Below are 27522 nucleotides of genomic sequence, written 5' to 3'. Positions count from 1 at the left end.
ACCTCAGTCAAAGGAAGCACAACCCAGTGCTGCTTTCAGGTGACTTCCCATAGGTTACTCCTCCCAATATGAAGTGAGCTCAAGACCTCATGTGTTCCACAGGTCTTCACAGAATGGAAAGGAGTAGTTGATGGTGTTTGTGCTCACGCGGGTTCATGTCACCTCACGTACACGATGTGCATACTCACATCTCATCTGTACAAAGCAAACATGGACTGCTGAAGGACTCATTGAGTGTCTGCCCATGGAAGGAAGAATAGCTTCTTTGGGTGAGAGCGCAGGGCTGGAAATGGTGGTTGTGAGGGGCCAGTCCATGGTGATTGACCTGAGGCGCCTTCTGAAGGAGTGTCCAGTGCACAGGGGCACAGCCCAGCCCCTGCTCTGCTGGTCCTGCAGGTCTCTGGGAGGCTGTGAGAGGACACTGCTGTGTGCCAGCCTGCACACACACACTGTTCAGCTGTACCCTGGTGTTGCATCTGTGGCCACTTTCTTGAAAATGTTATTGAGAAAAAGATTGTAAGAAGATCTAAACCTTCAGTCCCTGCCCTGAGGAGATCACCTTTCTATCTGGAAAGGCTGTTCTGAGGCCAGCTCTGTCACAGCAGTGCCCATTGCCTGTCCCTGCTTTATTTTCTGGACAGGGACCAAGCTGCCAGAGCACTCAGGCCTCGCACCAACACAAGGGATGAGAAGGAGACTGTGGGAGTGGAAACAGAACAGCTCTGGAAGAACAAGCGCTGGTGCTCCCTGGCAGGGCTGCCATGCTGGACTCTGTTCCTCTCCACCAATGCAGACAGAAACTGTGTCTCCAAAAAGGACTTAAAAGAAGATCTCAGGAGAAAAACAAACCTAGACAGAACACTGTAGTTCCCTTTATGTTTTTTTTAAACACAGGCAAAATGGCTACTCATTTACATAAAATTGGTCAGAAAAAAAGGCAGACAGTGAATTAGGAAAGGGATGACAACATTATCACAAAACGACAAGAACAACAAGAGAACAAGAATGTCTGAGCCTGCATTGAGTTACACTATAACTGCTATGGAGAAAATGAGAGTTTGTTGCTGTTTGTTATTGAAAACATCCAGTTATCAGTTTCCACATGGAACCCTGGAGTTCCTTGTTCCTCATGCTGTAGATGAGGGGGTTCACTGCTGGAGGCACCACCGAGTACAGAACTGCCATGACCAGATCAAGGAATGGGGAAGAGAAGGATCGAGGTTTCAGGTAGACAAAAGAAGAGGTGCTGAGGAACAGGGAGACCACGGCCAGGTGAGGGAGGCAGGTGGAAAAGGCTTTGTGCCGTCCCTGCTCAGAGGGGATCCTCAGCAACTCCCTGAAGATCTGCACATAGGACACAACAATGAACACAAAACACAGAAAGAATAAACAGGCACTAATGAGAAGAAGAGCCAAACCCTTAAGGTAAGAGTGTGAGCAGGAGAGCTTGAGGATGTGGGGGATTTCACAGAAGAACTGGTCCAGGGCACTGCCGTTGCACAGGGGCAGTGAAAATGTATTGGCCGTGTGCAGCAGAGCATTGAGAAACCCAGTGGCCCAGGCAGCTTCTGCCATGTGGACACAAGCTCTGCTGCCCAGGAGGGTCCCGTAGTGCAGGGGTTTGCAGATGGCAACGTAGCGGTCGTAGGACATGATGGTGAGAAGAGAATACTCTGCTGAAATGAAAAGGCAGAGCAAAACAGTTGGGCAGCACATCCCATATAAGAAATGGCCCTGGTGTCCCAGATGGAATTGGCCATGGACTTGGGGAGACTGGTGGAGATGGAGCCCAGGTCAAGGAGTGCGAGGTTGAGGAGGAAGAAGTACATGGGGGTGTGGAGGTGCTGATCCCAGGCCATGGTGGTGATGATGAGGCCGTTGCCCAGGAGGGCAGCCAGGTAGATGCCCAGGAAGAGCCAGAAGTGCAAGAGCTGCAGCTCCCGTGTGTCTGTGAACGGCAGGAGGAGGAACTGGGTGATGGAGCTGCTGCTGGACATTTGCTGTCTCTGGGCATGAGGACCTGTGCAAGGAGGAAAAGACGGTGATAGTTTAGATGAGACTTCTCTGGGAGAAAACAAAGCCATTTCCCACAGACCATCCCACAAAGAGACCCATTTTTTTCTTTTTCCAGGAGAACGTCCTGGCTGGAGCCCTCGTCGGTGCTTGATGAGTGTGCAATGAAGAGCAGGGTCCCTGCCCACGGGCTCTTGATCAGTCAGCCTGACCCTGTGTGATTGGGTGGGGCAGGGGCCAGTCCTGGGGTTCAGCTTTGTCAGCTGGAACCGCTCCTGGTGCGGAAGGGACTGTCAGCATCTGTACCCCAGGCCTGAGAAACTGAGTTGGAGAGGTTTGGTGTTTCTGCAGCTCCTTCCCCGCTCCCACCCTGGGGAGTGTTCTTGGGTGTCAGAAACCCTCAGCATTTCTGCTGCACTCAGGGAGAACAAAGTGAGTCCTGTAAGACCAGAGGATGCCTGTGGGTCAGTGCAGAGTGAGGGCAGCTGGTCTGTCCCTCTGTCCTGCTCCAGCTGCCCTGGGCTGGCACCTTTCTGAGATGGAGGCTGATCACACTCCCATGTTACCCTGAAAAGCCACCAGGCACTGCTGAGAGCAGCATCTCTGTGCTTTTCTATGTTTTCAGTTTAGACAAAGCTCTCAGGTTCTCCCTGACCACAGGAATAACTCACATAAGGTGCCAGGATGCTTTACAAGTGCCCCCGAACAGTCTTTACCACAACTTTTGCATCCTTTCTCATTTACCTCAACCCAGGGTCTTCTTGTTCACTGTCCTAATGCCCTTCCAGGAAGAACAGCCCGTGTTGTTAACCCATTCAGAGCAGGTTGTTCAAGAGGTGCCAGCATCCATGTGCAGAGTCTGCACATCAGCCAGGCAGCAAAGCCACCACTGCAGAAATGGAGACAAGGAACTTGACCAGCTCCTTGAACCCAGATATCAGCGTGACGTGTCTGCTGAGATTACAGTGAACATCTGAACTTGAAGAGCAGAGCATGTGAGTCCTGATTGGGTATCCTGGCTTGTCTCCTGACCCATGGGTGCTTCAGGCTGTGAAGATAATCAAAACCAGCCATTTGACTGGGGTAGTTCCATTTTACAGGTGTCACACAGGGCAGATGAATGGAGCTCAGAACTCCAGACTCTGCTGCACAGCTGGGACTGCAGAGACTGGAAATGCAGGTGACAGTGTTGTGTCAGTGCACACCACATAAAGATTCTGGCGTCCTTTGTGCCTTTGTACCAAAGCGTAGCCTGCTCAGATTTTGAAAGGATTGCTCCAAACCCCTGTGACCCAAATCTCTACAGCTGTCTCTCCTCAACAGCCTTTTACCCCAGGAAGGGCAAAACTGCCAATGCAGGCACCAAACCAGTGCCCAACCTGCCTGGAGAGCCAGGACAGTTGTGCCACACAACAGCAGCCTCTGAGGGAAGCTGGAGGTGATGGAATTGAAATGGTTCCAACCCAAATCGTAGAATCAAGGCATCATAGAATCATTTATTTTTGAAAAGATCCTTCACAATATAGAGTACAAATGTAAATCAAATCCCTAATCGCCACATCTCCACATCTTCTAAATACCTCCAGCAATGGAAGCTCCAGTCCTGAGCTGGCAGGACACCATTGGCTGCAGTTGGTCATAAGATGCTGGTCATGACTGTGAGTTCAGCCCTCACTGGCAGAATGTCTCGCACATCACTGAGGAGGGCAGGGGCTTGGGAGATGGGAGCACGTTTCAGTTTCCAGATCCCAGCACAGAGCCCAAACCATCCTGCCCTTGAACTCTGGCATCCCATTTCCTGAAGATGCAAAACCGGTGGCTTTCAGTGGATAAGCATGCTAAAAGGCAAGAATTATCCTTCAAATGTCTAGGAACGTCAGTTTTTAAAGAAAGAGTTTAACATGCTTATATTTAAATATCTGTAAAATAGCATTCTGCAACTGTTGTAGCCCCTCTGGCAATGACAATTAAATAGGTATTGGCACTATAAGGCTTCATACCCCATACACAAGCATGTATCTAAGTGGTTCAGATGAAGGGTGGTCTTGCAAAAGTCACCCTCTTCCTCCTCAGGTGCATGGACACTGCTCATGTGCCTGTGCAGAGAGTGACAGGAGCTGGGTCCCCTTCTCGGGACAGACTCCTTCCAGGAGAGACACAGACACAGGGGGAACTCATCAGGGCTTTACGGCATTTCACTCGGCATCAGTTTTGACACATTGGGTGCTGTCCTGTGACTGCCCTTTCTGCACAGATGATCATACAAAGGCAACCATTTAGTAAGACATGGTCATAAAGGGGCTGTTATGGACAAGAAAGCTCACCATGAACTCTGCAGAGAGAAAAGAAGTTTATTATTATCACCATGAAGAACCAAGAAGCTCAAGGCCTCTTCTGAAGTGGGAGGCCCTGAGCAGCCGTGCTTGGCCATGTGTAGGTGTGGGAGAGGGTCAGGACATGTCAGGGAGAAGCAATGAGATGGCTGATGGCTTCAGTGAACCCTTCCAGCCATGTCTGAGCCCAGAAATGGAAAGCAGTTGATGTCTGCAGGTAGAGGAGGAATAGGAGGAAGATTTTCCTGGCAATATGGAAGGAAGAAAGTCCTCTCTTGGGCTACTCATGTATGGCAGTGACATTTCCATCCTGTGGGCATGGCTGTGCCTGGGAGATGGGGAATGGCTGCTGCTGGGGTGGCCGTGCTCAGTCATGGCCCATGAGCTGACCCTGCTCTGCTCCTCTCTTATACTGCCCACACTTGGATGGACCTCAGGAATCATCCATGAGCCTGGTGGATCCATGAACCTCCTGGAGTGATGGGTATGGATCCAAATAGAGGATTCAAGCAAGTTTGGGACTGGGACAGCTCAGGTGATTGGTGACCATTGCCAGGTGTATGAAAGAAGGTGGATGAGTTGTGAGGAACTCACAGGCATTTGCAGCTCCACAGAAAACCACAGCCTTGCAGTTAAAGCAACAGCACTTCACATAAAACCAGCTCCCAAAATACAAAACACACTGTCCACAGGAAAAACCTTGATAAATATTTGAGAAGGATCTACCAGGTCCCAGGGGTCAGGTCTCAGCCATTCTGGAGATGAACAAGCATCAAGGGCTCACATGGCATCAGAGCCACCTCCACATGGCCCTCACCACCTGTAATCAGTGTCTCCAAGTCTTTCCTTCACCAGCCTCCAGGGACAGGGACCTGCACTGGTTGTTTCCTTCACAGCTGTGTCAGTGATGGCCCTTCATGGGGTTCCAAACACCCTCAGAAACTTGGGGTTTGCTTCTGCCTTTCACTTCATCAGAGGTTTGTTCGTTGTTTCAGTAGCTGCAGTTCAGGATCATGGCAGCAGAGGGCTCATGAACATCGAAAATGCTCTTACAAGCCAAGGCTCTGTGCAGCATTTTCCTAAAAGTTTCAAGTCTGGTGTGGGTGATTAGAGAGATTTCAGGAATAGCCAAACAGAAAGCATTTCCATTATAAACAGCAAGAAATCAGTATTTCTTCTGTTTCCTTACCTGCTCACCCTTCCCGTCCTTTCCAGAGCAGTTCATCTCAGCAGTTTCGTTTTCATATTGTTCTGGAGCGTGTCCTGATAAAGACTGAATATAATGGAAAAGTGGGTGCCTAAATCACCATGTGAGTGAGGAGACAGGCCAGGACACCGCAAGAGAGTCACACTCCTCTGGACCAGAAGGTGTTCCTGAGAATCTCAGGTGCCACAGCACAGCCATACTTGTGTTCAAGGACCTGGTCAAACAACCCATCTCCTTTTCTGTAATGGTGTCTGAGTTTGCTCAGGTCACCCCTGACTTGAGCCCCATCCACTGCTGGGTGTTCTCCTTTAGGATTAAAGTCCCAGGAAACCTTGCTGGGAAAGATGGAGGCAAAGAAGCCATGAAGAACCTCACTCCTGTCTGATTCTACTCTTAAGAAGTTCAGCAGCAGACCCATGATCTAGACAGGGTGTTCTTTTACTGCAAATGAAGCAATGTCAGCTCGTCTTGCTGCCATCAGACTCCCATTCAAGGATCAAGCCCAGGCCATCTTTGCCATCATCCCTACATCCATGTTATAAATTTCTTCTTTTGCAGCTTCCCCTGCTTCCACCTCCTGTGTGCTGCCTTTTTGCCCTGCAGCTCCATCAGTTCAGACAAGCACCCTCAATGAGATAAATGCTTCTGTTCATGGGTGCTTGGAGAGAAACTTCTTTGCTTGGAGCAAGCTGCCCTGTAAGACTGATCAGATTTCCTGAGCTCCTTCACCCTTCAGACCTACTTCCTACTTCCAGACCTACTTCCTCCTTTGCTCACCATCCCCCAGTATGTCAAAGTCTTCTCCTCTGGAGCCCACCAGCCTGTGCTCTGCTGCTGGCCTTCCTCCCTCCCCTCCGGGGTCTGGGACCCGACTGTTTCCTGGTCACGACAGCTAAGGTGGACACACATGTTCACATCCCTCACCAGGTCTTCCTTCTTCATCAGTACCAGATTCAGGTGAGCATCACCCTCATTGGCCCACCAGGCAGATATGTTAAGAAGTTGGCCCAAGATCGTTTGGACTGCTCGCACCTGCAGCTTTGCCTGGCCAGGTAATGTCAGGGCGATTACAGTTCCCCATAGGAACCTGCTAATTGACTGGAGACATCCTAAGGTTGCTGACAGAAGCTCTTTTCCATTTCTTTTCCATGATCAGGTAGTTTGTAACATCTAACTGGATTTACATGGCAAAGTCTTGGAACTGGGGGTGAGTGTGGTTGTGCTACAGCTGTCACCTCTCTGAAAAGACAACAGGAGTTTGACCAACGTCAGACAGAGCCGATTTCAGCTGCTCCAAGATGGACCCACTCCTGCCAAATCTGAGCCACTCAGTGATGCTGGCAGCACCTTTGGGATACTGTATTTGAGAAAGCGTCAAAAACGCTGCACAACAGCAGGTGGGAGAGAGGAGGGAGGAAATGTGAGAGAAAAGCACTGCAGACACCAAGGTCATGTCCCATAGGACCCAAGCAGGTCCCTCAGCAGGCCAAAGCTTGCTCTCCTGAAATCCTGCTCTTTGCCTTGTTATCATCTCCCAGGAGAGTCAGCTCCACTTTCCCATCCCTGCCTGTTCCATCCTGACCAACTCTTTGTGGTTTGTAAGTGTGAAGTCCCACAGGGCACCTCACCTCACCGAATCCTCAGTCACCCGTGTCAGGAAGATGTTGTCAATGAGCTCCAGCCCCTCCTGGATGGCTGGTACCTTGCAGATACTGGGATATCTCTGGCCTGCCACGGGTACAGGGTTCTGGAAACATGAGGCTTCATTCATTTGTCTGAAGGAGGCCTCATCTAATTCTTCTTCCTCATCAGTGAGTCTGTAGCTGATGTTCAGTGACCACAACATCTCCCATGTTGTTCTGCCCTCTCATGCTCTCTCCTCAGCTCTCAGCTCACATTGTCTGTCCACAGGCAGAGCTCCACATATTCCTGCTGCTCTCTGACATAAAGGACACATTCTCCTTGGAATCCAAACATAACATTATGAGTAGCAGACTCCCAAGACCCCATATTTCTCTAGGAGGTTGTATTTGTAGTGTTCTGTAACTCCTCACACTGTTATTTTGGGAAAGACACACTCATCAGGATAAACCATCTGCGTACAAATATTAACAGCTGAACAAATGGAGCTTCAGTCCAGGGAGGGTCCAGACCTTTAGGAAATTTGGTGTTCCACCATAAGGAATCTCCTAAGTTTTAAAAGGAGAACTGACCAGTTCTGTGTCAGGGTGGGACAATAACGCCATCGATCAGGACAGAGCAGGACCTGACACGCTGAGCAGTGACCCTGAGGAGAAGGGCCTGAGCACTCCAAGGTCCCCACACCAGCCCGTGGTGCATGCTCACCATTAACAAGGCAGCTGCACACGGGGCTGCATGAGGAGGAGCGTGGGGACCCAGACACCTGCAGTTCTCATCCCATTCGGTTCAGCACTAGTGTGACCCCACACACACGGGGGTGTGCCAGTGTGCGGCTTCCCAGTTTGGAGAAGCAGGGAGGAACTGGAGAGTGCAGGGCTCTGCCAAGGCAGGTTCAGCACCTTGTGCACATGGTGTGGGATGCTGAGGGACCTGGGCTGCTTTGGCCCAGCAGTGCTGGTGAGGCTGCAGCAGTGCAGGAGTAGCCTGAGAGTGCTTGAAGGGTGGTTTCAGAGGTGCTGGAGGTTTTCTGCATAGTGGGAAAGAGTTTGAGAAAGAAATAATGGCTGAAAGTGTAGCTGGGAAGGTCCAGGCTGGACATGAGCAGCAAGGAATGTGACTGGAAGGGCAGTGCTGTGGTGGAGCAGGTCAGCAGAGGGAGTCTGCATCAGCCCATGGCTTTGTGCTTCAAGGGACAACTGGGGAGGATGCAGAGATCTCAGCAAAGGAAGGAAGATGCTCAGACAAGAGCAAGGTGGGGCAGCAGGGGGGATGTCTGCAGCCTGCAGGGAAAGAGGTGCAGGGGATGCCACAGCACAGGAGAGGCTGTGGTGGAGATGATCACGGGACGTAAAGAGGCTGAAAGCCCCAACAGACATGAGCTCCTTCTCCCCTTGGCTATGGCTGTTGTCTGCACCTCTGATGCCTGTGAGGAGACACCTTGTCCTTCCAGCACAGGGGCCTCATGGCCTCCTTGTCCCCAGCCAGGAACCTGGGAGGTGTGGGACCATAGTCCTGCCCTTGGCCTTGCACAGCCTCACATCACACTGTCCAGGAAGGGCCCTGGGCAATGTGGGAGGGACAGGATCTCCCTTCCCAGGGCTGGGGGTCAGGGCTTGTCCCTTTGGTTAATGAAACACATACAGGTTTACTGAGCATCTAAGAGAACTTCACCTTGCTTTCCCTGATCTGTTGTCGCTGTATCCCATTTTCTTCTCTAACCAGACCCTGGGGTCAGTTCCTCAGTAGTGTCCCTCAGTGGGACTCATTAACATTGCAAGAAACTTTGGAGTTTGAATCTGACTTCTTGAGAGGTTTCATCAACTTCCCCTCAGGGTCTGAGGTCCATGGACTCAGCACCAAACTCACCAGAGGGGTCATTAAAGCTCCTTGGGCTGCTCCTGTGCTGCTGAGCTGGGCTGGGCTCCTGGGACAGAGGGAGCTCCTGGCAAGCGGCAGCGCTGCAGAGAGACAGCTCTGCCCAGGAGCAGCTCCTCTGCACAGCGCAGCAGGGCTGAGGGCTCTGCCTGCAACGGGAGATGAGGCAGAAAGAGAGGAGAAATGCAGTCTGGGGTGGGAGGTTTGCTGTGAGTTCACAAGGAGAAAAATCTTCACACAGAGGAGGTGGTGGGATTTCCTGATGCTGGTACAACAAACGAGACAGGTAAGTAAAACTATCAGAAACATCCTTGTACAGCTAAGGAGGACATGCAGCAGAGCAGGGAATTTCTTCATGAACCATCTGAGGCAGCTGCCTCCTGCTGAGGATGACTCCAGGTGTGTGAAGCTGTTTCTGCACCCAGGGTTGCCCTGCAGAGCAGGGTCCCTGCCAAGGAGATACCCATAGGTCTGTGTAGAGAAGCTGAGGGTGGAAGGAGCGACCCCTATCAGGGCAGGAAAGGTGTTTCTGCTGTGGAGAGGGTGCTGTGTGGGTCAGCACTGCTCACAGCTCCAGATCACCCCCAGCATTTTTCCAAGGGGATGCCTCAAGAAGATCAATGCAAGGATTACCAGACAGATAAGGAGCTTTCCTGAGCCTGTCTTTTCAGTTTCCTATCCCAAGGGGTGAGAGGTGCAGGAAAGGATAAAATGAAAACAAGTTCTCATGCTTAAACAAGTCACTGAGACTCCTGAACTGCAACTCTGAGTGATCAGCACATCTGCCAGAAGGCTCATAACATCCCTTCACCACCCCTCTGCCTGTGCACAGCACCTGCATCACCTTCGCTGGACCCGTCAGCCTCAGTCTGACCTGTCCTGTTTTACAACCTGGAAACAGGAAGATGCCCCCAGGCAGTGCCCTGTGAACAGGCAGGATCTGTAGGGCCAGGGGGAGGGCACAGAGGGTGGGATGGGGTCTGTGAGCACTGACAGGGAAGAGACATGGACAGGGAAACACCTCCCAGGGGGAGAATCTCCAGGCAGCAGGGACAGGATCAGAAATGAGAGGAAACTAAACTCGGAATTGTTATGGGAGGGAGAACAGAGAAAAGTCCCTGTGATCCCCTGCAGTGCAGATCCCTCCTGTGAGCAGCCCCCTGGCCTCCTGTCCCACCCAGCAAAGCCTCTGCCCTCAGGGCCGGGGGCTCCAAGGCATGAAGCAGCTCCTGTGCAGCCAGAGCTCCAGTTCCTCTGCAGAGCACAGGGGCTGAGAGCAGCTGCCCGGCAATGTTGGTGTCTGGGAGGTGGCTGCACAGCTGGGGAAGGGTGACGCTGTCTGAGTGCCCGGCTGCCTCTGCCCTGGCCTCTCTCACACCCACCCTCACCGCATTGTCCTTCTTGCTCCCCTGCTCTGGGTCACTGCTGTTGGGATCCATTTCTTGCTCTCAGGCTCTCTGGGGATGGCAGTTTCAGCTGCAGAGTCACAGCCTGATCTTGTGGGTCCTTTCCTGCAGGTGTGTCCATGGGAACACGTGTCCCAGCTTTGCTCTGCCCTGTGGGGTGTGGGCAATGCAGTCTGTGGGGCTGGGAATGACCTGAGTCTCCCTGCATCAAGTGCCATCATTAGGACACTTGGCTGTCTCATTGAGGTCTCCTTCGATGCTGAGTGATTCCCTCTAAGATGCAGACATGTTCTATAGCATCTTTGTGTTAGCAGTGGTTTGATCTGACAACACTGAGTCCAAGAACTTGTCTCTACCCCGTACTGCCAAGTTGGGGTGACTTATCAAGACCCCATGTGTAGAGGCCCTGCTCTTCATTGTATTATAGAATCATAAAATCATTTCAGTTGTAAGATCATTGAGTCCAACCATAACCTTACCGAACACTAGCACTAAACCATGTCCCTAAGAACCTCATCTAAATGCCTTTTAAACCCTTCCAGGGATGGTGACTCCAAAACTGCCGTGGGCAGCCTGTCCCAACACCTGACAATCCTTTCCAGGAAGAGTTTTTCCTAATAACCACTCTACATCTCCCGTGGCACAACTACCTTTCAGGTAGTTGTAGACAGCAATAAGGTCTCCCCTCAACCTCCTGTTCTCCAGGCTAAACCGTACTGGTTCCCTCAACTGCTCCTCATAGAGAGCTCCAGCCACGGAGCTGAAGGAACATCTCCTGGAAAATGAAAGAGTGCATATAGCTTGTGGAGGGTCTATGAAAAATGGATTTGATTTTGTTCAGAATTATCTCCTCTAATTTGTTAGTGTTTTTCCCTCCTGTGACAGGTCACATGCCCACAGGCAGCAAATGCCCAACAGCAGCTCCATCACCCAGTTCCTCCTCCTGCTGTTCACAGACACACGGGAGCTGCAGCTCTTACACTTCTGGTTCTTCCTGGGCATCTACCTGGCTGCCCTCCTGGGCAACGGCCTCATCATCACCCCCATAGCTTGTGACCAGCACCTCCACACCCCCATGTACTTCTTCCTGCTCAGTCTCACCCTCCTCGACCTGGGCTGCATCACCACCACTGTCCCCAAGTCCATGGCCAACTATCTGTGGGATACCAGGGCCATCTCCTATGCAGGATGTGCTGCACAACTCTTCCTGTTTTTCTTTTTAGCTTCAGCAGAATTTTACCTTCTCACTGTCATGTCCTACGACCGCTACGTTGCCATCTGCAAACCCCTGCACTACGGGACCCTCCTGGGCAGCAGAGCTTGTGTCCACATGGCAGCAGCTGCCTGGGCCACTGGGTTTCTCAGTGGTCTGCTGCACACGGCCAATACATTTTCACTGCCCCTGTGCAAGGGCAATGCCCTGGGCCAGTTCTTCTGTGAAATCCCCCAGATCCTCAAGCTCTCCTGCTCACACTCCTACCTCAGGGAAACTGGGTTTCTTGTGGTTAGTGTCTGGTTAGGATTTGGGTGTTTTGTGTTCATCGTGGTGTCCTATGTGCAGATCTTCAGGGCCGTGCTGAGGATCCCCTCTGAGCAGGGACGGCACAAAACCTTTTCCACCTGCCTCCCTCACCTGGCCGTGGTCTCCCTGTTCATCAGCACTGGTGTGTTTGCCCACCTGAAGCCCCCGTCCATCTCCTCCCCATCCCTGGATCTGGTGGTGTCTGTTCTGTACTCGGTGGTGCCTCCAGCAGTGAACCCCCTCATCTACAGCATGAGGAACAGGGAGCTCAAGGAGTCTATAAGGAAACTGATGAGTCTTTGTTTTTCAAAACTAGTAATGAACTGACCTCCCTCTTCTGCCTGTCACTTGTAATATAACTCATTACCACTTCAACCTGAGTTTTGTACGGTTTTTTTGCTGTTTTTTTTTTTTTTTTTTTTTCTCTTTTCCTTTGCTTTTAGCTTTTCTTTGTTGTATTAATGCTTCCCACAAGCAAAATTATTTGTCATCTTATATCTATGTCCGTATCTACCTGTCTGGTGTGACCCATAGTCTTTGTGTAAATAAGGAGCTGTACTCTCTGTGTATATAAAGTAAAATAAAGGACCCTGTACTGCCTTGTTTGCCCAGAATCCTCTCTCTGAGATCTCTGGGGCTGCAGAAGCCATGTCTGTGTGCTGAGTGAGCAGGAGCCACCCTGAGCTGGGTCTTTCTCCCATCCTGACCAGCATGAGCCTGCGGACTCACCCCATGGCCCTGGGCATCACAGCCCACTTGCTCTGCAGAGCAGCACTGCCAGCTCGGGGCTGTATGGAGCATGGGAAAGGGGTGCAGGAACATCTGGCCAGGTCAGCACAGATCAGCTCTCTTGGAAAAGGGCTCTATGGGGAAATGGGATGTTCCAGGAGAAGAGTGGGGCACTGTATGTGTGCGGAGAAGACACGGACAGAGAAACCCTTTGCTGCAGGTGGCAGCTTGGGGCAGGCGTCCCTGGCACTGTGGCAGCAGGACCTTCCTGAGCATCCCCTAGGCCAAATGTCTCATGCTGTCCTGGGGAGCAAGTCTGGACCTGGGTCTGCCAGCTGCCTGGGCTGGAGATCTGCTCAGCATGCTGGCTGGATGAACATTCTCACTGTCCTTCATTCTCACTGGTCCCCACTGCTGTGGGACCAGTTCCAGTGTGGCTGCTCTGCCGAGCTTGGCTGGGGAGAGGGCAGGGAGGGGCACAATTCAGGCGGGGGCGGGAGGGCTGAACTGGCAAATGCCCCAAAGAAAACACCAGTGAACAGCTGAAGTGTGTGAGTGTGCAGGGCTGGCACACAGCAGTGTCCTCGCCCAGCCAGGCTCCTGGGAGAGCCCTGAAGGACCAGCAGAGCAGGGTCTGGTGTGTGCTCATGTTCATGGGACTGTCCTGGGGCAGCTTCCCCAGTCATCACAGACCAGCCCCTCAAAACCACCATTTCCTGCACTGGCCCTTCACCCCAGCTGAGAGAGGTTGTTCATCTCTCAACACAAGGACACTAAGTCAGAAGTCAGTGTTTTCATTGTATGGATGAGATATGAGCATACATATCACGTACATAAGGTGAACCCGACTCAGTACAAATACCATCAACTGTTCCTGCAGGTTCCATGAAGGTCTGTGGGACAGTCAGTCACAAGGTCACTTCATGTTGCCTGTAACATCCCATTGGAGACCAGCTGAATGCAGCACTGGGATGTGCTGCCTTGAACTGAGCTCCCCATGTCCAATTCTCATGTCCCATATCATGGGACACCTGGATCATTGGACTGAGGACAATTATATGAGGTTTAACAAAGCCAAGTGCTGGGTCCATCACTTGGATCACACCAACCCTGTGAACGCTCCAGGCTCAGGGAAGAGGGGCTGAAAAGCTGCCTGGAGGAAAGGGATCTGCGGGTGTTGACTGACAGTTGCTGAACATCAGCCAGAATGTTCCCAGGTGGCCAAAAAGGCCACCAGCATCCTGGTTTGTATCAGGAATGGTGTGGTCGGCAGGACTAGAGAAGTGATTGTGCCACTGTTTTTGGCACTGGTGAGGCTGCATCTTGAATCCTGTGTTCAGTTTTGGGCTCCTCATCATAAGAAGGACATTGAGGCACTAGAGAGAGCACAGAGGAGGCGTCGAAGCTGCTGAGGGCCTGGAGCACAAGTTTGATGAGGAGCAATTGAGGGAACTGGGGCTGTTCATCCTGGAGAACAGGAGGCTGAGGGGAGACCTTCTCACTGTCCACAACTGCCTGAAAGGAGATTGGAATATGGAGGGTGCTGGTCTCTTCTCCCAAGAAGCAAGTGATACGACAAGAGGAAATGGCCGCAATTTGCACCAGGGGAGGTTTATATTGGATATTAGGAAAAAATATTTTCTGGAAAGGGTTGTCAGTTGTTGGAACAGGCTGCCCAGGGCAGTGGTGAAGTCACCGTCTCTGGAGGTGTTTAAAAGGCGTTTAAACAAGGTTCTTAGAGACATTGGTTTTGTGCAAGAGCTGGGTTATGATTGGACTCAGTGATCCCAAGGGTCTCTTCCAATCAGAGTATTCCATGATTCTATGATTCTACCTCAGATGAGAGTCCACAAAGCCAACTCAGTTGTGCACGCTGACAGAACCCTGACATTTCTATGTGTGACTCTGGGAACAAACCCCACTGACCCTGTGAGATTCATCTCAACTGCCCTGGACAGGCTCATTGCAAGTGCTCCTGTCTGTTACGTCACCCTGGCCTGTGATTCTGGATTGCGCTTTCAAAATGACAGTGCAACTGAGGAGGACCTGGCATCTGTCAAACCCATCTTCAAGAAAGGCAGGAAGGAGAATTGGAAGAATCACAGGCTGGTCAGCCTGCCTCTGTCCCTGGGAAGGTGATGGGACAAGTCCTCCTGCAGCCATCTGCAGGCACTTGAAGGACAAGAAAGGGACTTGTGTACCAAAACGGGCAGGGGAAAGAAAGACATGTTATGTGTATGAAATTGTGCCAGGCCTTGGGCATGGTCCCCCTTGGTGTCCTTAGAGCTGGATTGATGCTGTCTGGGCTGAAGAACTGGATGCTTGGTGGGAAGTTCACCAAAATATCAAGCCCAAATATAATCTGTGATGCACTGTCCTCTGCGCAGTTACTTGTGTCATCCCTCAGTGACCAGCCTTTGGGCCGAAACTGCTGAAAGTCTTTATTCTCTTTTCTATGATGTGATGGAGATGACACAAAACTGAGTGGAGATCTTGAACAACCTCACTTGGTCAACATGCTTTGAGAAAGAGAGTGAAACAAGAAGATGTTCAGGGATCTCTTCAAATCTGACCTACTGATTCAATGAATCTTTCCCCTGGACAAATTTTTGAAGATGGATGTTTCTCCACTCAAATAGTTAGAAGGAAATATATTTGTTTAATCTGGTCAGGTCTTGTGTTATGCCTGGGTTATGAGGAGGGTGATGGGTGGGTATGGTATTATGAGGTCACTTGTGTCTCAGGAACTCATAACTGAGTTGGAAGGGTATGGCTGTGAAGGGGACAGTAGGGTCAGTTCTGTGTCTGAAGGGGACAGGCCAGCAGCAGGGACATGGCTGGGAAAGAACCTCTGTCAACATGCCCACAGGTCCTACCCAGGAAGAGGGCTTGGAGCTGGGTTGTCGTGTCCACCACACCTGAGAACATGACAGGACAGCAGCAGCAACATGGTCGTGTCTATCGGAGAAACTGGAAGACCAGCAGCAGTCATGGGATTTAGGAGATCATGGTGAGGTTCCTTCTCTCTGGTCAAGTGCAAGACCACAAGAAGACTAACAGGTTGGGATCCCTGCTTGATAGGCAGTTTCTGAGATGGTAAAGGTTTCTCAAGAAGTGGGAAAAAGTAGCAGAGAAAAAAAACAGTCACAAAGTGCAGACTGGGAAGTGGAGACTGGATATCAGGAGGAAGAAATGCCACTGGAAAGGCAGTGCTGTGGTGCAAGAGGTCACCCAGAGGGAGCTGGATCAGCCCACGGTTTGTGTTCCAAAGAACAGCCAGCAACGGTGCGGACACAGCAGTGAAGGTGCAGAAATGCTGGGGTGAGAGCAGGTGGGGAAGCGAGATTGGTGTCTACAGCCCTGAGACACATGTGAGGGACAGGATCTCCCTTCCTAGGGGCAGGGGCTCAAGGCTTGACCATTGTCCCTCATCAAACAAATCAAGGGGTTTCTCAGCATCAGAGCTGCTTCACTTTGCCTTTGCCTGATGCAACCAGTCTCCAATTATCTGCTCTAACAAGTCCCTGGGGAGGCTTTGTCAGTAACAGCCCTCAGTGGGGCCCATTAATGCTTCAAGGTACTTTGGAGTTTGCTTCTGACTTGGACTTCTTGACCAGATTCTTCAGTCTGTGCTTGGTATCTGAGGTTCATGGACTCAGCACCAAATACACCATGGGGCTCATTAAAACACAGAAAGCCCTAACGAGCGATGTTTCTTTCTGTAATTTCATTCAAATCTTTAAGACTTGTAGAACTAACTGGAGAGGTTTCAATGGGACACTTGCTGATGAAGATTTCAAAGAAGATTTCATAAAGGAGGGTTTTTTCTTTCCAGGGTATTTTCTGTCATTTTTCAGTGTATAGGAGAAGTGACAGCAGCATTCTACACTGGGCATTGATCCCGAGGGTCTCCTGAAGACATCTGGACAGGCAGGAGAACAGTCCCTTGAGGCTGGACACTGTATGGACAACCTCGCTCCTCACCCCCCACCCCCAGTCTGCCGTTCCCTCATTGGCCACCAGAGACTTGCACCACTTTTCCTCACATCAGACTTCTCCACTGAGCTCTGCAGGAGATGCTGCAGCTCCTGTGCACCAGCTCCACCTGCTCTGCTGTGTCAACACTGCACAGTTTAATAAACAGTAAAATACTTTCCTCAGCTGTGTGTGTGTAAGCTGGATCTGATGAGGTCCACCATGTACAAGAGTCATCAACACAAGAAATGTTTCAGACAGAAACATAGGAAAGGATAAATATAAATACAATTAATGTCTTGACTACCATGTTAATTAGGCCACTGAGTTAAGTTTATAACTCCCTGAAGCTCAAAGCAGAAACCAGACAGTTTGGAGGAACTGAATGACCAAAGAGCAAGTGGAGGAGAAACCTGAGAGCACTGGGAAGGGCAAATCTCCAGACAGTCTGCCGGAAAGTTGTCCTTTGACAGGGACATTGAATCAGGAAAGGAAGGAACTCCTGAATGACGAGGGAGGTGAAATAATAGAGTGTTGGTAATAGAAGTACAGGGGAAGGCCAATATTTCTTCTCCTACCCTTAGTACACTTCCAGACAAACATCAGTCATCAGCTGTCTCATCATTAACAGCCAGTGCCATTTTAGGGGCCCCAGTGTACCTGAGGTGCTGGCCTGGGATCTCCATCTATCACAGAGGACCTGGGGAGACCAGAGCACCTTTCAATGCAGGTGGAGCCTGGGCAGGGGTTCCCAGGGCATCTACACTGGCACCAGGTGTTTGTGTCCCTGGAGGTGAAGACATTTGTGTCCTAAATCCGTGCCCAGTTCTGGAAAACTCTTTCCTTTTCAGACAAAAGAAGCCCCCTCAAAGAAAAATAAACTATGTTGACACCTTCCTTTGCTTTGGATCTTTGTCTTCAGTTCTTCTTATTTTAATTTTCCTTGACACTAACTGACATCTGATGGGCCTACATGAATTAAGCCAAGATCGTTTTGTGTCTTGCATAGCAGACAATGCCCTCTAAACCTTCCCTGCCCAGGACTCCTCACACTTTGCCCAGAGCGCACTGAGGTGTTGGCTGGTTCCCTGGCTGAGATGTTGGTTTAGATGGTCACCTACAGCACAGATGGATCCTGCCCCATCATCGTCTGCTCTGCTCCAGTTAGAAACAGAGCCCAACATCACCATGGGATCATAAGAGAACTGAGGTTGAAAGAACCTCAGGAGTCTGTAGTCCAACCTGTCAGAAACTCGGTCAGACCAAGGTGTTCAAGCCTTGATCCAATCCGAGCTTTAGCAGGACTAAAGAAGTGATCATCCCTTTGTACTCGGCACTGGTGAGGCCACACCTTGAATCCTGGGGTCAGTTTTAGGCCCCTCATGGCAAGGAAGACATTGAGGTGCTGGAGAGAGTTCAGAGGAGGGTGACAAGACTGGTGAAGGGTCTGGAGCACCAGTCTTATAAGGAGCGGTTGAGGGAGCCGGGGCTGTTCAGCCTGAAGAAAAGGAGGCTGAGGGGAGACCTTGTCGCTGTCCACAACTGCCTGAAAGGAGGTTTCATCATGGTGGGTGTTGGTCTCTTCTCCCAAGTAGCAAGTGATAGGACAAGAGGAAATGACCTCAAGTTGCACACGGGGAGGTTTAGATTGGATATCAGGAAAAAATTCTTTGGGGAAAAGGGTTTAGAAGCAACAGAACAGACTGCCCAGCGAGGTTGTGGAGTCATCATCACTGAAGGTGTTTAAATGACATACAGATGGTTTAGTGCCAGATTTAGGTTATGATTGGACTCGATGATCTTGAGGATCTCTTCCAACCACAATTATTCTATGATTCTAGGATAAGTGATTTTTGATATTTTCTTTCTCAGAGGACCATGCAACCTCCGTGAGAGCCAGGACTTTTCCGAGGTGCTTGAGAGATGTCTCACGGTCACACCAGCCAGTTCCACCAGCACCTGTCTGTCCCTTCCCAGACCAAACCTTTTCTCCATATCCCAACATTCCAGGTGAGTTTCTGGGACACAGCAAATGCTGTCCAGGTCCTCTGGGCCTGTTCAGAAGAGAACAGCTTGCCAACATGTGCACCTCAAAGCTTTCCTGACAATTTTTCTCACTGCCCCACTTGCATCCAACCTTTCTGGTCCTTAAGCTGTGGACGAGGGGATTGAGCAGGGATGTGGGCATGATGCAAAAAAAAGAATTTGTCAAACTGTCTTGGGAGGGCTGTTCTGGGCATCCCACAGTCAAGAACGAGGGTGCTGGCACAGGTGAGGTGAGAGGTCCAGGTGGAGAAGGCCTTGTGCTTGTCTACACTGGGATAAAGAGCAGTGATGCATTCATCTGATTGCCCACGTGAACAGGAAATGGACCACTGGCTCTAAAATGCCTTCCAGCCAGTTCTTTACCCATCGCAGATACACCATCCAGGTCATGAGCTGCAGCTTCTCCAGGAGATGCTGTGGGATACGGTGTCAAAGGCTTTACTGCAGTCTAAGGACACAACACCCACAGCCTGTGTGGCGGATTCACTCCCCACGACAGACTTTCCCTCATCTGCTCAGCCGGTCACCTTGTCATAGAAGGAGATCAGGCTGGTCAAGCAGGACCTGCCTTTCACAAAACCATGCTGACTGGGCCCGATTGCTCATCTGGTGTGTGTGACCTCACAGTCCTTTCCCAGCCATGTTCCTGCTGTTGGCCTATCCCCTGCAGAGGCAGAAGTGACCTCACAGTGCCCTGCACAGCCATTGGCTTCCTACTGGACTATGAGTTCCTGAGACACAAGTGACCACATGGCATCGTACCCAGCCATCACCCTCCTTGTGGTCCAGTGTGTGAGCAGGTAAAACTGAGCTGCTTTCATCAAATGTATGCAATAGATTTCCTATCAAGGGTTTGAGTGGAGAAACGTTCCTCAGAGGAGCTGCTGTATTTACACTGCTTCTGACTCTGTTTTTTTCTTCATCTTCCTTTGTCTCTTCTGATGTGAAAGAGCTCTCCAAGGAAAAGATTAATGGAATCCTACAATAACGCAGGTTGGAAGAGACCCCTGAACACCATCTCTGTCCCACTGACCTTTATGGCACCCCAAGGAATAGCTGACAGCATCAGTGCTCCCTTGGGTTCATCTCACCACATGCACACAGTGGACATGCACACGATGTGTATGGTTACATCTCATCTGTGCAATGAAAACATGGAGTTTTGACCTAGTATTTCATAGAATCACAGAATGTCCGGAGTTGGAAGGGACCCACAAAGATCATCGAGTCCAACTCTTGTCCCTGCACAGGACACCCCACAGGTCACACCGTGTGTCTGAGGACGTTGCCCAGTCTCTTCTTGAACACTGTCAGGTTGGGGTCGTGACACCTCCCTGGGAGCCAGTTCAGTGTCCAGCACCTCTGGGTGAAGAATCTTTTCCTCATGTCCAACCTAAGCCTCCCGTGGCACATCTTCCTGCCATTCACTCGGGTTCTGTCACTTGCCACCAGAGAGAATAGATCAGTACCTACCATTCCTTCTCCCCTTGTGAGGAAGCTGTAGCCACCATGAGGTCTCCTTTTAGTCTTTTCTTCAGCTCTGATGCTGAGAAACCCCTTGGTTTGCTTTCAAAAATTGAAAGGAGAAGCCATGACCTCCAGGCAATGGGAAGGGGGATCCTGTCCCTCACACACGGCTCAGGGCTTTTCCTGGGACCGTGGGATGTGGGTGTGCAAGGCTGAGGGAAGATCAGCACCCTCACTGGCTGCTCTTTGGAACACAAACCATGGGCTGATCCAGCTCATTCTGGGTGACCTTTTGCACCACAGCACTGCCCTTCCACTGACATTTCTTCCTCCTGCTATCCAGTCTCCATCATTCAAGTTGCATTTTGTGACTTTTTTTTTCTTTTCTTCTACTAAGGAAAACTCAACCATCTCTAAAAATTGTTCTTCATGCAGGGAACCCAACCTGTTCGTCTTCTTGTGGTCTTTTACCTGACCGGAGAGAGGTCACCGCACCATGATCTCCTAAATCCCATTATTGCTACTGGCTTTTCAGCTTCTCTGACAGACACGACCATGTTCCTGCTGCTGTCCCATCATGTTCTCAGGTGGGATGGACATGACAACCCGTCTCCAAGGCCTTTTCCTGGGTAGTGCCTGTGGGCACTTAGGCAGAGGTTCTTTCCCAGCCATGTCCCTGCTGCTGGGCTGTCACCTCCAGAGACAGGACTGACCTCACTGTCCCCTTCACAGCCACATCATTCTGACTGGATTATGAGTGTCTGAGACACAACTGAACTCATAACACCCCACACCCATCCATCCCTCTCCTTATGGCCCAGGATCTGACCTCATAAATATATGCTTGTTTATCAAATTCATGTAATTTATTTCCTGCTACTGTTTTGAGCGGAGAAATATTCTTCACAGGAAGTGCTGTATTTATGTTGAAAACTTTTAGATTTCCTCCTCTGCTTCTCTAAATTCTTTTTTTCTTCTACCGCTACCTACTCTTTCTTCAAAGACTTATCCAAGACAAAGACTCGTTGACTCACAGAATAACTCATCTCATTCTCCTGCTCAAGGAATGGTGAACCAGGTGAGGTTGGTCAAGGTGTCTGCCCAACTTTGTATCATCCACGAAGGAGCTGAAAGTGCACTGTGTCACATCATAGAGGGGGAGAATGAAGACATTTGTCAAAGTGCTGGTCATTGAGCGTTGTCACTAGTAAATGGCTGCACAGAGGACTTTGTACCACTGGTGACATGTGGGCTTGATTGTTCAGCCAACTTCCCACCCAGCGTCCACTTCAACCCAGACAGCACCGATCTGCCTATAAGGACATCACAGGAGACCATGTCTGAGGCCTTGCAAAATTCCATGTCCACAACATGCCTTTCTTTCCCCTGCCCATTTGGGTTCAGCAATCCCTTTCCTGTCCTTCAAGAGCCTGGCAATGGCTACAGGAGGACGTGTCCCATCCCTTTTCCAGGGATCAGCCCGTAATTCTCCCAATTCTCATTCCTGTCTTTTCAAAGAAGGGTTTGACATCTACCTTTGCCATGGACCCCAGGACCTCTCTGATTGTTGTGGCACTTACAGAGCACAATCCTGAATCGTGGGCACAGGTGATGTAACAGACAGGACCACTTGCAATGAGCCTGTCCAAGGCAGCTGAGATGAATCTCACTGGGACAGTCGTGCTTTTCTGGAGTCACACACAGAAATGTCAGGGTTGTGTCAGGTGTCCCCATCTGAGCTGGCCTTGTTGTCTGCTTATGCACCCATGATGTTCAGAGACAAGGACATTCATTTTGTCTAAAACGGAGAGGCAGGAGTCACAGTGTGTCTCTGGCCTGCTTTTGCCACTCCCAGAGGAGGGGAAGCACCTCAGCCCTATAGTGGGTCACCCTGCTCTGCACTCATGTGAGGTGCTCCACGTCATGAGGAATGGACAGAAGCACTTCCCAGTGCTGCATTCAGTGAGTTTCTCATGGGATTTTACTACCAACATTAAGTGATCTCAAGACATTTTCTGTCCCACAGGCTTTCATGGAACCCCAAGGAAGAGTTGATGGCGTTTGCTCTCATTCAGGCTTATTTCACCTCACGTACACGACACGCCTGCTTAAAGCTCATCTGTACAGTGGAGTCATGGACTACTGACCTACTTTTTCAGTGCATTTCCATGGAGAGACAAAGAACATCTGCAAGCTGGGGGAGAGGCCAGTGCTGGAACTGGTGGTTGTGAGGGGCTGGTCCACGATGGGTGACCTGGGGCAGAACCTGCGGGGTGTCCAGTGCACACCTGACCCTGCTCTGCTGGTCCTGCAGGTCTCTGGCAGGAGGCCTGGCTGTGAGAGGACACTGCTATGTGCCAGCCCTGCACACACACACTGTTCAGATGTACACCAGTGTTTCAATATGTGGGCCACTTTCTTAAGCATGTCCTTGAGAGAAGTTTTGGAAGAAGACCTAGGCCTTCATGCACAGCCCTGAGGAGATAGCAACTATTCTGAAGGCCACTTCAGTCACAGAGCGTCCATTGCCTGTCCCTGTCTGCGCTCACAGCACTGACACAGCAGGACGGTGACCAAGCTGCCAGAGCACTCAGGCCTTGTACGAACACAAAGGATGAGAAAGAAAGTGTGGAAGTGAAAATACAGAAGGTCTAGAAGACCAAGTGCTGGTGCTCCTTGGCAATGCTTCCGTTCTGGACTCTTTTCCCCTCCTCCCATGCACACAGGAATTGTCTCTGCAGCCCCAAAATAGTCCTAGAAGAATCTCAGAACAAAAATGTCAATGCAAGGCCACTCACACAGAGTAAGCACAGCTCCTTGTTTACACAGGAAAAAACAAACAAACAAACAAAAAGATTTAATTAGAAATGGAACGACCACATTTATCACAATTCAAAACCAATAACAACAAAAACAAATACAGAAGACAGACAAGGCCTCTAATGAGTTACACTATAACTGCTGTCCAGAAAGTCATGGACAGTTGATAACTTGAGGAGAACATCGAGTCATCAGCTTCCAGACAGCAGCTTTGAGCTCCTGGTTCCTCATGCTGTAGATGAGGGGGTTCACTGCTGGAGGCACCACCGAGTACAGAACAGACAGCACCAGATACAAGGATGGGGATGAGATGGTGTTGAAATTCAGGTAGGCAAACATGGCAGTGCTGAGGAACAGGGAGACCACGGCCAGGTGAGGGAGACAGGTGGAAAAGGCTTTGTGCCGTCCCTGCTCAGAGGGGATCCTCAGCACGGCCCTGAAGATCTGCACATAGGACACCACAATGAACACAAAACACCCAAATGCTACTAAAAGACTAACCACAATAAACCCGACTTCCTTGATGTAGGTGTTGGAGCATGAGAGCTTGAGGATCTGGGGGATTTCACAGAAGAACTGGCCCAGGGCATTGCCCTTGCACAGGGGCAGTGAAAATGTATTGGCCGTGTGCAGCAGAGCATTGAGAAACCCAGTGGCCCAGGCAGCTGCTGCCATGTGGACACAAGCTCTGCTACCCAGGAGGGTCCCGTAGTGCAGGGGTTTGCAGATGGCAACGTAGCGGTCGTAGGACATGATGGTGAGCATAGAATATTCTGCTGTACCACAGAAAAAGAAAAAAAAGAGCTGGGCAGCACATCCTGCATAGGAGATGGCCCTGGTGTCCCAGAGGGAGTTGGCCATGGACTTCGGAAGAGTGGCAGATATGGTGCCCAGGTCAAGGAGGGCGAGGTTGAGCAGGAAGAAGTACATGGAGGTGTGGAGGTGCTGGTCACAGGCTATGGTGGCGATGATGAGGCCGTTGCCCAGGAGGGCAGCCAGGTAGATGCCCAGGAAGAGCCAGAAGTGCAAGAGCTGCAGCTCCCGTGTGTCTGTGAACGGCAGGAGGAGGAACTGGGTGATGGAGCTGCTGTTGGACATTTGCTGCCTGTAGGCATGGGGCACTGTCATAGAAGCAAAAGACAGTGACAAGTTAGGAGAAACTTCTCTGAACAAAGCAAAGCCATTTCTCAGACACCCTCCCATTGTTCCACACCCCCTTGTCCTTTTGCAGACCTTCCTCCAGCTCCGTGTCTGAGCTGGCTGGGGGTGCCGTGAGGAGCAGGGCCTGTGCCCGCTGGCTGCCAGGGAGTCAGCCCTGCTCTGCAGCAGGGGGCATGGATACAGGGGGCAGAAGACTGACCTGGGGTTCAGCTTTGTTGGATTGAACCAAAGCATGTCTCATCCTTTCCTAAAAAGCATTTTCTCACTTGCAGCATCTCTGCACTTCTCTGTGGGACTTTCAGATAACACACAGATGCTGTAGGACAGGTTTGCATCCTGCAGGGAACCTCACTGTTTGGAAGAAAACCTCAACGAGACAGACAAGGGTCCCAATAACGACATTTGACTGGGGGAGACTCAGCTCATTCCCCAGCCACCTAGACTGCATTGCCCACAGCCCCACAGGTCAGAACAAAGCTGGACACGTGTTCCCATGGACACACCTGCAGGAAAGGACCCACAAGATCAGGCTGTGACTCTGCAGCTGAAACTGCCATCCCCTGAGAGCCTGAGAGCAAGAACAAGATCCCAACACCAGTGACCCAGAGCAGGGGAGCAAGAAGGACAATGCGGTGAGGGTGGGTGTGAGAGAGGCCAGGGCAGAGGCAGCCGGGCACTCAGACAGCGTCACCCTTCCCCAGCTGTGCAGCCACCTCCCAGACACCAACATTGCCGGGCAGCTGCTCTCAGCCCCTGTGCTCTGCAGAGGAACTGGAGCTCTGGCTGCACAGGAGCTGCTTCATGCCTTGGAGCCCCCGGCCCTGAGGGCAGAGGCTTTGCTGGGTGGGACAGGAGGCCAGGGGGCTGCTTACAGGAGGGATCTGCACTGCAGGGGATCACAGGGACTTTTCTCTCTTCTCCCTCCCATAACAATTCCGGGTTTAGTTTCCTCCCATTTCTGATCATTTCCCTCCTGCCCGGAGATTCTCCCCCTGGGAGGTGTTTCCCTGTCCATGTCTCTTCCCTGTCAGTGCTCAGAGACCCCATCCCACCCTCTGTGCCCTCCCCCTGGCCCTACAGATCCTGCCTGTTCACAGGGCACTGCCTGGGGGCATCTTCCTGTTTGCAGGTTGGAAAACAGGACAGGTCAGACTGAGGCTGAGGGGTCCAGCGAAGGTGATGCAGGTGCTGTGCACAGGCAGAGGGGTGGTGAAGGGATGTTATGAGCCTTCTGGCAGATGTGCTGATCACTCAGAGTTGCAGTTCAGGAGTCTCAGTGACTTGTTTAAGCAAGAGAGCTCATTTTCATTTTATGTTTTCCTGCACCACCCGTGCCTTGATAGAGGAAAATGAAACGACAGGCTCAGTAAAGCTCCTTATCTGTCTGGTAATCCTTGCATTGATCTTCTCCTTGAGTCATCCCCTTGGAAAAATGCTGGGGTTGTTCTGGATCTGTGAGCAGCCCTGACCCACACAGCACCACAGCAGAAAAGCATTTCCTGCCCTATAGAGTTTACTCCTTTCACCCACATTTTCTCTCCTCAGTATTGTTGGGATCTCCCTGGGCAGGCAGAGCGCTGACCCTGGCAGGCGGCAGAGTCCCTGTCCTGGCACAGCCCTGGGGTGCAGGGACCCTGCTCTGCAGGACAGCCCTGGGCACCCCTGGGTGCTCACCCGGCTTCACAGCTGTTCAACACTGCCTGACAAGAGCCCCCTCCTTACAGATCCCATCAGCTGTGCCTGTGCCAGTTTTAGGAGATGCCTCCAGGAGCTACAGCTGCATTGCCCTGCACCCAGAGACTTACCATGGCAAGGGCTGCAAAGGTTTCTCCTCCAGTGAGCTCTCAGTCATCCTCCCTGTCCTGACCACCTTTAATCTCTCTCTGCCTTGCTCGTCTCCCTGAGATCCCCAGGCAGAGCCCTCAGCCCTGCTGCGCTGTGCAGAGGAGCTGCTCCTGGGCAGAGCTGTCTCTCTGCAGCGCTGCCGCTTGCCAGGAGCTCCCTCTGTCCCAGGAGCCCAGCTTTGGTGCAGAGTCCATGAACCTCAGACCCTGAGGGCAAGTTGAAGAAGTCAAACTCAGATCTAAACTTCAAAGTTTCTTGTAATGTTAATGAATCCCACTGAGGAACACAACTGAGAAACCATGCCCAGGGCAGCTGGGACAGAAAACTTGAAGCAGAACAAAGGGTAAGCACGTGAAAGGTGGCTCTGATGCTGAATAAACCTGAATGTGATTCATTAACCAAAGGGCCAAGGCCTGAACCCCAGCCCTGGGAAGGCAGATCCTGTCCCTCCCACATTGCCCAGGGCCCTTCCTGGACAGTGTGATGTGGGGCTGTGCAAGGCCAAGGGCAGGACTATGGTCCCACACCTCCCAGGTTCCTGGCTGGGGACAAGGAGGCCATGAGGCCCCTGTGCTGGAAGGACAAGGTGTCTCCTCACAGGCATCAGAGGTGCAGACAACAGCCATAGCCAAGGGGAGAGGAGATCATGTGTGTTGGGGCTTCCAGCCTCTTTACATCCCTTGATCATCTCCACCACAGCCTGTCCTGTGCTGTGGCATCCCCTGCACCTCTTTCCCTGCAGGCTGCAGACATCCCCCCTGCTGCCCCACCTTGCTCTTGTCTGAGCATCTTCCTTCCTTTGCTGAGATCTCTTCATCCTCCCCAGCTGTTCCTTGAAGCACAAAGCCTTGGGCTGATGCAGACTCCCTCTGCTCACCTGCTCCACCACAGCACTGCCCTTCCAGTCACATTCCTTTCTGCTCATGTCCAGCCAGGACCTCCCCAGTTGCACTTTGTGCCATTTTTTCTTTCTCAAGCTCTTTCCCACTAGGAAGAAACCTCCACCACCTCTGAAACCACCCTTCAAGCACTCTCAGGCTACTCCTGCACTGCTGCAGCCTCCCCAGCGCTGCTGGGCCAAAGCAGCCCAGGTCCCTCAGCATCCCACACCATGTGCACAAGGTCCTGAACCTGCCTTGACAGAGCCCTGCACTCTCCAGTTCCTCCCTGCTTCTCCAAACTGGGAAGCCGCACACTGGCACACCCCCGTGTGTGTGGGGTCACACCAGTGCTGAACCGAATGGGATGAGAACTCCAGGTGTCTGGGTCCCCACGCTCCTCCTCATGCAGCCCCGTGTGCAGCTGCCTTGTTCCTGGTGAGCGTGCACCACGGGCTGGTGTGGGGACCTTGGAGTGCCCAGGCCCTTCTCCTCAGGGTCACTGCTCAGCGTGTCAGGTCCTGCTCTGTCCTGATGGATGGGGTTATTGTCCCACCCTGATACAGCACTGGTCACTTCTCTTTGTACAGCTTCAGAGCTTTCT

At 51.3% G+C, this 27522-nt stretch overlaps 2 protein-coding genes across 2 annotated transcripts; one reads left to right on the top strand and one right to left on the bottom strand.

Moving 5' to 3' along the window:
• The first annotated feature begins 11550 nt into the window (after positions 1–11550).
• Positions 11551–12324, top strand: LOC139828674 (olfactory receptor 14J1-like). Its single transcript, XM_071812819.1, has one exon. It carries the CDS (start codon positions 11551–11553, stop codon positions 12322–12324), a length of 774 nt encoding a protein of 257 aa, XP_071668920.1.
• A 10863-nt stretch (positions 12325–23187) lies between these two features.
• LOC136104872 (olfactory receptor 14J1-like) lies at positions 23188–24132 on the bottom strand. Its single transcript, XM_065844129.1, has one exon. The coding sequence runs from the start codon at positions 24130–24132 to the stop codon at positions 23188–23190; it is 945 nt and encodes a 314-aa protein (XP_065700201.1).
• Positions 24133–27522: the final 3390 nt, after the last annotated feature.

The sequence above is a fragment of the Patagioenas fasciata genome, chromosome 9 (assembly GCF_037038585.1).
Source record: "Patagioenas fasciata isolate bPatFas1 chromosome 9, bPatFas1.hap1, whole genome shotgun sequence".
Lineage (NCBI taxonomy): Eukaryota > Metazoa > Chordata > Aves > Columbiformes > Columbidae > Patagioenas > Patagioenas fasciata.
This window is presented reverse-complemented; position numbering and strand designations above follow the sequence as displayed.

Excerpts from the sequence above, each read along its gene's own strand:
- LOC139828674 (XM_071812819.1), top strand. The coding sequence starts at position 11,551 with ATGTACTTCTTCCTGCTCAGTCTCACCCTCCTCGACCTGGGCTGCATC.
- LOC136104872 (XM_065844129.1), bottom strand. The coding sequence starts at position 24,132 with ATGTCCAACAGCAGCTCCATCACCCAGTTCCTCCTCCTGCCGTTCACA.